A 12,073-nucleotide genomic window follows, 5' to 3' on the forward strand; every position below is an offset into this window, starting at 1 on the left:
CTGGCGTTGTTCAAAAAGAAACCCCATTAGGCAGCTCCCAGTTGCTAAGCAGACATGTACAGTACAACTATTTAGAGCAGCTGCGAAGCGATTGTAAGGCATTGTAAGACTCGAGACAACATGATTCAGCCAGGTGCTAATTGCACTGTGTAACTGAGAAGAAAACTGCATGCTTCCCAATGAGTTGAACTAATATTAGTGTTCTCATACTACAAAAGTATTATTTTTGGTACTTTTGGTGCTTTTATTTAAGAGATTACAATGAGTAACAAAAGTGTTGCAGAACTTATATTGTCTGCATGAGCACCTCAGATCTTATATATTACAGTGTCCCATTTTTAGTCTTTTGGCATTTTTATTTAGAGGACAATATAGTGATGATAATAATAACAGCAGATGTTGCAAGCCAGATTAGAACTCAAACCTCAAGAGCACCCCTCCTTTCTAAACCACTTCTATGGTAACATATTAAACCGTTAATTGACTGTAAAATGCTTGATTTACAGTTCAGATACAGGTTTTCACAAAAACTGAAAATTTTATAAAATCATAAACTTTACATTTCAGCCTTTAAACTAGTTTTAACAAAAGCATCAAAAGTATCAATTACATTTATTAACTATTATTATCAATCAAGTATGATATTAATCTAATAACATATCTTAGTGTCTTAAATGTTTTGCGTAAAAGAAAATGCGTAAAAATCTGCTTTGTAAAAATATGGATCGATTTTCCAATTGGTCTGAACAAAATCAGCAGAAAGGCTTAGTGAAAACGCAAATGCATTTTTTCATTTAAAGGGCAGTAGAGAAAGTAATAAGAGGAGAAAGATCAGGGAATGTTGCGAGCCAGATTTGAACTCAAATTGTCTGAATGAGCACCTCAGCTTTCTATAAAGCCATGACTCAGACTTACTAGAGTGTCCTGTTTTTAGTCTTTTAATTTTATTTAGAGGAGGCTAGAGAGAGTAATAAAAGAGCAAGAGGCAAGATCAGGGAATGTCGCGAGCCAGATTCAAATCAAATTGAGACTACAATGTCCTACAACTTCTTACAGAAGGTTGGATTCAAACCCATGTCGTCTGAATGAGCACCACAGTACTACAATATCTGAAAAGCTCTTCTTCAACCTCAGCAGAACAATAAAACATTTTAATTTCCTCCATTTCAGCAGCCGGACTCCGGAGTGTCTAAATATTCGGTGTATGGTGAATACAGCTCATCTAAGCCTTTCTCAAACGACGTCCTTGCACGAAAGTAAAAAGTGTTCTGAAATGAGCAGATTAGATTAGCGCTTGGACGCTTTGATCTAAAACTCGCTGGCTAGCTTTGATCTGCACAAGCAGCTCTTCACCATGACCAGAACACAATACGAACCCATTTCACTTCCATTTGCATCAATTCTCTGAGCATATACGACGACGAGAAGCTCTGCTCACCGTCACTTGCTGCCATTTATCCCTAATCAGAGTCACTTCAAGTCATGAACGGCGGCAGTGACCATCAAGTGCCTGGAGATCAGAGCAAGAGCGGCAGACTTCAAATGGAGACAATATTTACAAAGAACAACATGTCCGGAAACACGTGATGCCTGAAATGTACAATTATTAAGCGGCTGACAGACCCAGAAGGTCAAAACCCACATAAAAAAAAAAATAGTTGAACCATCATTATGCAGGTGATTGTCATATGAAATCCACCAGCCTTGGGTCATGTGGTCATAAATAAAGATTTTAAAATGCTAAACAGGAAAAATAATGCATATTTTAATTATTCTGTTAACCTCAATGTTTATGTCAAATTATGAGATCAAAGCTACTAGAGAAGAGGAAATAACCCGAGGTTTCGGTTCTGAGGTTTTAATGAAGGCAGTGATTTGAAGCGAGCTTCTCTCAGAATGCAGGACCTCCAGGTATTCACCTCCCACATTCAAAGGTCAGGAAAAGCGCAATGGCAGAAATAACGATGTGAGTGCAGTTAACGACTGCAGAGCGTGGTCTGAGGCGAGAGGAAATCATTAAGTGTACCTGGGGGAAGGTTGGGTCTCTTCCTCTTTTTGCTGTTTTCTGTTCCGTTTTCCAGAGGACAGTCAGAGCCCAGAGGACCATTGGAGCTGTTGAACTGCAGGGGTTCGTTGTTTGTGGCAGGGTCAAAGGACAGCGGATTCAGACCTGCAGAAGGAAAGAACAGATCAATTTGGTGAGGTCTGTATGTCCTGTGACCATAGTCTCAAGAGTTCATATAGAAACCTATTTAGTCAAGAAAAATCTGCCTGACAGATGTGGAATATGATCAACCCCATTTTTTTTGTTTGTTGGTGATTTAGCTGTGGGAAGATATGGGAGTATTTTACTTTAATGTAAAATGTAATGTTATATATGTTTAAAACTCAAAGTTGTAATCAAAGTTGGTCGCTCATCTATATCTGGAGTCACCAACCCGTCGATCTTGGAAGCATTTTAAGTCGATCGTGAAGATTTTTCAAAATCGGAGAAAAAAAAGGTGCGAGCCTCCGGTGCGAGTTGGGAGGTGTGAGCCTCCGCTGACTGCGCGCGCACCTCCCGAAACAGATGAGACATTTATGCTTGACACAACTGTTTTAGACTGAAACCCAGACCATACAACTGATTTAGACGAGCGTGCCGGTGTATCCGTCTGCTCGGGCATGATTGTTTTAGGTCTGTAATTGATTGATTATTGAGGTAATAGGGATGACACGGTTCGCTGAAAAAAACAAAACAAAACAAAACAAAAAAAAGTTTCTGTTGATGCGCATTCTGGTTTTTCCAAAAATTACAAAAACATGAGAGAAAAAAAAAAAAACCTGGACAATTAATTCACTCTTGTTCAACGCGAATGCTGTATATGAGCAGTAATTTATTCTTAAAGTGAATAAATTGTAATGAAAAATAAATAAAATTAAATAGCTAAAGTAAATCGTAAGTGGAAGTGCATTTGTCGACTCTGTCATATTTAGGGGAATAGGGCATTATTAATATACCATATAAGGTGGGATGTGCTAGAAATGGGTAAACCACTATCAGTGAGTCTGCCCATGGGGCGTCCCACATTGTCCCTCAGAAACATACCCCTTGTCCCCCCTTGGGCTTATTAGCAGGTGGTCACCCTAGTCAGAAAGCATGTGATTAACTCGTTATTTCGGTCTACTGATGGCTCTAGTTGAATTTATTTTTTATTTTTTATAAAAGCCATATTTAATTTTGGGAAAATGTTGAATGTATATATTCGTTCATCAATTTAAATAATTAAAAAAAATTATATATTTATTTTATGTGTCCTTCTTAATTAAAAAATAATAATAATAAAAACTTTACTTTCACTGTAGAAATTTACAGTGTCTATTTGTTATATTGGTTGTGTAAAAATGGGTCTTTAAATCATGTGCCTGTCATTGCATTTACAGAAGGAGGTGCCTCACACATTTAAGAGCCCTTGGCTACAAAAATGTAAAAAAAAAACTTGTTCTACGGCATCTTAGATGTTTACTAGTTACTACAAAGCCTCTTGCACACTACAAAATCCTCTTGCATATATCTTTAGCCGAGTTCAGACTACAGGAGTTGTAAAATCCTAACCATTATGAAATCTGGTTGTAGCACACACGAGGAGAATCTCTGCAGATTTTCTTTATTAAATCTTAAACACGCACACACTACAAGATCTGAAAATCGTGGCGCATCACACACTACAAGATGTTATTAAGATCATCTTTCCAGAGGGAAAAATCAGGGATAAATCATCTTATAATTACTAAATAATAACCCTCCTTAAATGTGAGCCTATTTAAGCAGCAGAGAAATTTACTCAGAATTGTTTTCCCCTTTCTTAAGAGCGCTCCTCGTGTTTTAATGTGCACTATTAGCTGTGTATGGTCAAGGAACAGTAAGAGCGCTAACCAAAACAGTGACTAAACGAAGCTAAAGTGAGTGAGAACTGATGAAAAGTTTCCTATGTTTCTGTCTGGCCTGCTAGAGAATGATTCATGAAGTGAGGACAGAAATGGCCCTTTAAGACTAATTTAATGGTGCAGCTTCATTTTAATGACGGCATATTTCTGCTCTGACAGCCACAAAGACAGGATTATACACACACACACACACTCATTCTTTATTAACCCCTCTGTGAATCCCATTACAGAAATCGACTGCAGGTTCTGATGCTAAATTAGGAAATGTTCTTGCGACAGCAATCAATACCTAAGGACTCCCTCTATTTGCATTCTAGACATGATGAGAAAGACAACAAAAAAGACAAAACTATACACCAAGATAATAAAATCGACAAGATTGCAAATATCCTAAAGATGTATGATTTAAATCGATTGCATTATCAGCTTTTCCCAGCTATTACATGGCAGATACAGATTAAGCATTCAACAATATGATATAATAAATAGATTATAATGAAAGCAAACATTTTCGGTTCTTTAAATGTAGTTTTTCAGTGTCCATCTTACAAAATAAGTTCTTAAAAGTTTCTAGTATGTTGGTAACTTCAGCAGCGTGCATTACGTGCTGTGTGGAATACAGAGTGATGTCTGAGATATGCATGCTGGGCTGGTTTCATGAAATATTCATAAAGCCTCTTGGTTTACATAGTTTTGCTCTGCATTATTTGCCTGAAGGATACAGAAGTGTGGGGCTGGGGGGCTGTCACTGCATTTCCCAAATAAGGAGAGAGATACAGAGAGAGAGACAGAAAAACAGACGTCTGAGTTCAGAGAGCATGGTTCAAAACGCGTAGCGCCATGATCTGCCACATCTGCCCTCTGCAGCGCACAACCTCTCCAACATCACACTGCTTATGTGCACGAGATACCAAACAGGATCTGATCGGAGGAGGAGGCAAAGTGGGAAAAAAGCACAAAAGTAAAGTTGGATATGAAATCTGTGACGGAAAAGCAGCGTTGCAGAATGAAAGAATGAGAAGAGACAGAAAAAAGTATGTGTGGCTGTAAACTAATTTAAACAGTGCCGAACAGCCCATCAAGCTCTCTCTCGCTCCGGCTGATGCTGTGTGACTGAAGGAGCGAGAAGTCCTTGGCATCTAACGAGCAGTCAATGAAATAAGATGAAGATGTTCTGTAATGATTTATTCAGTCCAGATCAGGCCTGTCAGTGACATCAGCTGCTAATACTGAATATGACATTTTGGTGATGATTTCATTCACAGATTTAGGGTGTTAGATTCAGTAACTCGGATCGGTTTACTATTGTTGCTTTTGTTTCAGACATTGATTTGCATCATCACTCATACAGTAGGTGTTCACAGATCGATTAAAAAAAAATATCTGAAAGAAAAAAAAGATTTAAAGTCACCATGAACACTTAGGAGTCACAAAACAAAATAATTGTAGAAAAAGTATAATTTACCACTGTTCAAAAGACTCAACAAGGATGCATTGATCAAAAGTGAAAAGAAAGTGACAGAAAATACACTTACTGTATAATATTTAAAATATTTCTATTTCAAATAAATGCTTTATGTTCAACACCAATAACAGTTTACCCAAAAACTTTCAACTTTGATGAAAATCATAAATTTTTAGCAGCAAATCATCATATTAGAATGATTTCTGAGAGATCATGTGACACTGAAGACTGAAGGAATGATGCTGAATATTCAGCATCGAAACAAGAACATAGTACAACACGAAACAGTTATTTTAAATCTAAATAATGTTTTTGAAAAACATGACACTTCTTCAGCAGTTATAATTATAATAATTATGCATTGTAAATAACCCCCGACAGCTCTCCAGGCGCATAAAGCATATATATCTCTTATAAATGTTTCTTCTTGCCGTGTTGGACTTTTTTTTTTTTTTTGTACACACCAAGAGGAAATTACCATCCATGACAGAGCGGGCGCATTAACACTAACAGTGCGGGCAAGGGATATTTATATTCTGGAAAAAGCAGGGAAAAGTCAACAGATGAAAGAACATCAAGTTCTGCTGAGTAAGAGTGAAAGGTAGGTGAAGCTAAATTGAGTCTGAAGATCTGAATACCTGATCGCAAGCAGCATCCCAAAAGAGACAGAAAAAAAAGTGATTAGGAGAGGCAGACAAAAAAGGCATTAGGTTTCTTTCTGGCTCTGACACTGTTCTCTTGCTGCTGATGGAAATGCTTCAATAGAGCTGCTGATGAGATTTAAATGAGTATTACTGTTCCTGCTCGTGAAGGCCACAGAGGAGAAAGACGGATGCAGATCACAGTCAGCAGCAGGAGGAGAACTTGCACAACACTCTCTTATCTCTGAAAGAGAGGGAGAGAGAGATGAAGTGGAAGATGAGGAGCGATAGATGTGACTTTCTAGCACGCAGAATCTGGAGTAATTCTGGGTTGGGGACTCGCAGGCAGCCGGCGGTCTCTGACACCGAACGAGACTCATGCATTCATGGATGTGTAGATGCAACTGATCTGATGAATGTTTCTCTATCTGTAACCCAACACAAGTGATGCGCTAATGTGTTTACAGAGGAATTTTAAAAGTCTCACATCAGGTATGGCGTGATGAAACGGCTCATTCTTCGCTTCTCAATCACATTACCATTAAAATGTACCACTGTGATTTAAACACAATGTGTTCCCGCCTCCCCATCGGGGCTCCGGGTCTTGGTTTGGGAGAGGACCGGTGTGTGCTTATAAACAAGACAAGACAAACTGTTTGAGGGAGGAAAATAATCGCCTCTGCGCTCTTCTACCCACAATGCAACAGGGAAATGTGGCTGTGTAAAGAGGAGAACGTTTCCTTCTTTAATCCGTTTACGGTCTCCCTTAAGTTCACACAAAGACTCAGAGCGCATCAGGGACCAAAACCTCTGACTTGAGTGGATACATTAAATAAAGCAATTCTTTGTGTTTCCCCTCACGGGATGTTGCACGAGTTACTGTGAACTGTGTATTTCATCTTTATAACATCTTGTGGTAGGCTATCAGCGAAACTATCACAATGCCAAGTATTATTGATGTGTGTTTCCCATTGAGGAAGCTGAATGTTGTGCCTATTCAATTGTTTTATTAATTGTTTAAAATTTACTTGTATTATTAATATTTTCATCACCCATTAATTACGTAGACCCTCATCCTGACATGGTTTAGTGCATTTATCATAACGCAAAATGTTGCTATTTAATTACTAAAAGTATAGACTGTTGTAATGCATGTTTCAGAGTGAAAGGTAGCACTGTGTTCATTTACACACGAGCAGCTCGAGAGTCTGTGTTTTCAGCATCTCGGACCACAGTTAATGCAGAAAACAATCTCTGCATGTACATTTAAGTAAATGTAAGACCCTACGGTCTTCTAGACTTCATAATAACACTCTGGGACACAGGATGGCTTGTCCAGATCAAGTGCATCAATTCGGCACACACCATGTCCACTTCCCACCCTGTCTCTCCATCTGGCTGGACTTTCGCTGCTGAACTTCTTTTCAGGCATGAAAAACTTTTCAATCATTCTTGTAAACCAGATGCTTTTAAACTGAGAGCAGATGCTATATTTATACCAGCCTGTTTAATTAGGCTTGGTTTAGAGATCAATTCATTCTGAGGGTCTCCAGATATAGAGATGAAAGAAACAAACTGAGCAGATTTATTAAGAAAAAGTCTTTTAAACCTTCTAAGGGCTGGGGAGAATGACCACATGGGTAAGTCAGCACTTTATCCCCAGGTCCTCCATTTGTAAATAGATGGATGAGCTTCTAAAGCGGTGTTTAACATCTGGTCAGAAACCCACTTCTCCTCTTACGAGAAAATATTAAGGAAGAATATCACTCCCATGATGCCGTGAAAACAAACAACAGCAGGCTGGAGGCAGAAGGGGATTTGGAGGTTGAACACAAAAGGACAGCCGGCGTAATATATACGGGTGCGAACGACTACAAGAGCTGCTGAAAGAAATCAGATACGGATTCCAAAACACAGGATGCATGACATGAAATAAGACAAATAACTAATTTCCAAGATACAACAAACAAGATGACAGACTAAACATCCCGGAAAATGATTCTGTACTCTACAGGAAATGTAAATTAAACTTAATTGCCCTCATGAAAATGAGTCCAGATGAGGAAGGTTTTCTCGCCGCAAGAAAACAAACAAAAGGCAAATTAAGTCAATCTCATTTCCTCTGGAACATCACATGTCCAGTCTCTCATCCCAGCCCATCTTTCTCTCCGTGCTTCATTGATCCCATCCACGCTGAGCTGAAGTTGACAGTCGCCTCAGCTGTGAAGCATTTGAGTCGCTTAACACCAGCCAATGGGCGACACCGCAGTATTCACAGCTGGAATAAATGAGAATCAATAATAGTAATGACAACACCAGCAGGGCTGACTGAGGTCTCATCTCTCAAGCGAAAGACTGCATTAGTAAAGCAGCGGAATTTGTCTTGTCGTGCACTCTTAGGCTTTTCAACACAACGGATGCCAGAAGTTCTGTTGTATCGCATGAATGAACACAAATCACACTCCTACAGTCTTGGATTTAGCACCTCCTGGTGTGGCGAGCTGTGTTTTGAGCACAACACATGCCAAAGATGCTGGCAAATTAGTTGGATCAATGCAGCAGTGCAGATAATAACATCTCTGGTGTTCTGGTGATGAAACTGATTGGCGATGACAGTCGGTGTAGTGTGGTCTGTGCATGCTGCTGTGTACACATCAGGGGTTGGAGAGAAGCTGCATATTCTCAAGCTCACCGTATCAAAGGCAAAGTCGGCAGGACCGGTCTCTCTTTTGGGATGCTGCCTGAGGGACGCCTGCAGGAACTGAGAAAGGTCTCAGAGAACCTGTACTATGGAATCATGCCATTCAGGTCTATTAAGTGCTGAGGAGGTAAACCAAAGTCTCAAGGTGAGAGTTTCGCTACAGATCTCAGGGTAAGAATGGAGACAGCATGCCGGACCAAACTTATGAATGATGAAAGCAAGGTGAAGTTTATTCTCTGCCTGAGAGGATGAGTTTCTGGACAGTTCACAGTCAGTTCTATGGCTTTTTGTACATCGCATACAAAAATAGCAACAATTTCTCTAACTGGCAAGTTGTAATCTGTTAAGAGAATTCATTGAATCTGTATTTAATCATTTCACAACCATCTTTACAAATTAGAACGAAATGGTATGTATATGTACACACACACACAACCTGTAAGAGGTTAAGATAAATTAGGTTTAAATCCCAGGGATTGAGCCTTGAACCTTGAGCAAGCACCTAATCAAAGGTTAAGCCTGAAGAACTATACACCACTTCTTTAAATAAGAACAACAAATTAGCAAATTAGTAAGTAATTGGTCCTCATGAACTCTCTCTCGTTAAACTAAGTGAACAGTGGGGAAGCTTGTTTAGATACTTGCATCACAACCTCCTAAAACCTGCTGGCAATCTATTCAACTGCCTCCTCCAAAACAGCACCTCCTGTGTGGAACGAGTAATTCAGGCTCTCAGTTCCCAAAGGTCTGAGACGACATTGAACTTCCGTTAAACTGAGCGAGAAGTCTAGTGCTACAGAAGGCCAGAAGCCTTTCGAGACCGCTCTACAGCCGAGTGCTAAAGCTTGCAGGAGAAACACATGTAGCTCCTTACTGGAAACAGAGCTGTTAAAGATCCTCAAAGTTTCCGAGTCCTGCTTTCACTCGACTGCAGCTGCTTTCAATGTTCTAATGTGGTGTTCCTTCACAGCCATCTTCCTTTTTACAAAACAGATGTTATTAATACCAGCTGAGGCAATGCCTCATAAATGATTTATTCAAAAGCAGAAATGCTTGCATCCAGTCCATTCAAACAGCAGAGTCCAGGGAATGGAAGAGCCTCTTCCTGCTGGTCTGCAGGGCACAGGCCGAGCCATTAATCTTCTGAAAGCTTATAAAAACAACTTAAGTGAGAGATCAGACCCTGTCTGTCTGCCTGAGAGAAAGAGAGGGGGGAAAATGTATGTCGCAGAGCATCAAAGTCACTGACCTGACAAATCCATCTGGACTTTTCCTGCTTTTTTTATTTCTCTCTGACAAGGCAAAAATGGGATAACATCCCACTAAGGCACCCGAATTCTGCACTGAAGGGATTCAATGTCAAAATTTAATAATGCTACACACTGACCTTAGACTTCCATCTTTACATATTTTCAGTTTACTTTTTTCAAGTAACAAGTAAAGCAATGCATTACTTTTTTAATTTGTGGGAAAGTTTCCAAGTTCCTTTTTCAGATAAGCAAAGCCAGTTATGTGTTTTCTCGTGTATTGACTGACAGCTCTCCTGTCCTCATGTTGAGAGAGATCAGGAGTGAGTTCAGATGCATTGTGTGCACTGTGTGAACATGACACTACTGTAGATCTAGACTAACATGCATTTACTCATCTCACAAAAAAACAGATTCAGTATTCCTCAAAATGAATAAAAACTTTAAAATGCTAACTTGGAATATGAAGCAAACCTGCAACAATTACATTTCAACACAAAAAAATAACTAGTGTGTTTGCTGATGACCTTCAGTGATCCAAATCAACCATAATAATAAGCAAAAGTGACTAGATAAACAACTTTTTTTTGGGGTTATTGAGAAGAAAGTGTTCAACTTTCTTCTCTTGCATCATATTTTTCATGCAATCCTGAATGTTTGTTTGAGTTTGTACATTTCCTTCAGCTTGAGGATTATTCATTTCAATGTTGGCGTGAAAGGGCTTTTACATTTGCCAAAAACTGAACATGTATTTTAAAAACAAACAAGCAACCCTAATGACAAGTAAGTAATGCAAAGGTAACATAACACATTACTTTCCATAAAAAAAAAAAAAAAGTATTTTTTATTACTTTTTTTAGGTGATATCGCAATATCGTAATGCATTATTTTTAAAAGTCATTTTCCCCAACACTGTTTGGTTTTGAAAACTAAAGCCCTAGAAATATCTGTGTTGGCTCTCCAGCACCGCATCTGAGTCTTGGGAGTATGTACTTGAACAGCTGCCCTGGGGAAGAAGGCACTCAGTTGCAGTCCATACAGAGGTCACATTGTGCTGCTTAGCCAACAATGCACTAATATAATTGTACAAGGGTTACATTCTTGATGCACTGAAGCGGTCAGATTCACACCGGGCAGCATCGTGCTGGCCAGCAGATGTTGTGAAATAAATAATGATGAGTAGGGAGGGCTGTAATTTCTCAAGGTCGATTGCCAGTTGGTCCTTGCCTCCCTATTGTTGCACTGAATGCGGACAGCTCAGAGAACCAGATCCAAAATTAGCTTTAAGCAAGCACTATTCCACTTATGCCCCTGAGAGTGGCGATGATAACTCATCACAAGGTCTACAAGCGACACTCAGGAAGATGCAGCGCTGGAATGTAGATCAGAGGTGTGCGACGAATAGGACGTGTGGCTATTCCTAGCCGAATATCTATCGTATTAACAAATATACACGCTGACTGCGTGGGATCGACTGCAATGTTGGCCGGATGAATAACAAAGGTGCCTGACTGACCCAGCTCACAGAAAGGTCGTCAATCGTGTGAGGAATTATTCTGCGTCTATTAGAGCTGGATCAGTACCAGAAGTTTGGCTTTGGTACGATATCAGGCTCTGATACTGCAGTATCCTGACAAAATCAATACCTTAGGTTACAAACGAAAGGACAAACAGAAGAGAAGGACACAAAAAGGCCCTAACCCTTGTGCCTTGCTCAAAACAATCAAAGGTATCACAACCTTTCAAAACCAAGCTGAAAACACAAGAAATAAAACGGAACATGAAACTCAAAATGCAAAACAAACCAAAACCAATAACATAAGTCAAATATAAAGTTATATACTACGTTAATTCCATTAGAAATTTATATTATTTGTTTCTTTACACATTTGACCGTTGCGCTCATGGCTTGTGTCTTTTGAAGCAACTCATGCATGATACTATATTGCAGCGCTCAAGTTAAAAGTTCAGCTTTAAACAAAACATTGCCATTTTTTCATTACATTATAATACTTTTCAATGCAGAAAAAAAAAACATTACAATCCCAAAGCAAAATCATACAGTATTAACATCCTGCTACTATTCCACAAC

General features: G+C 39.2%; 1 protein-coding gene across 7 annotated transcripts in view; it reads right to left on the bottom strand.

Annotated features, from left to right (window-relative positions):
• LOC128027371 (ecto-NOX disulfide-thiol exchanger 2) overlaps positions 1–12,073 on the bottom strand; it is a 255,254-nt gene that overhangs the window by 97,991 nt on the left and 145,190 nt on the right. For all 7 annotated transcript variants that reach the window (XM_052614932.1, XM_052614934.1, XM_052614933.1 and 4 more), the window contains one exon: positions 2,027–2,170. In XM_052614932.1, the coding sequence (XP_052470892.1) occupies positions 2,027–2,170 (144 nt within the window). The remainder of the gene's footprint in view (positions 1–2,026; positions 2,171–12,073) is intronic.

The sequence above is a fragment of the Carassius gibelio genome, chromosome A14 (assembly GCF_023724105.1).
Source record: "Carassius gibelio isolate Cgi1373 ecotype wild population from Czech Republic chromosome A14, carGib1.2-hapl.c, whole genome shotgun sequence".
NCBI lineage: Eukaryota > Metazoa > Chordata > Actinopteri > Cypriniformes > Cyprinidae > Carassius > Carassius gibelio.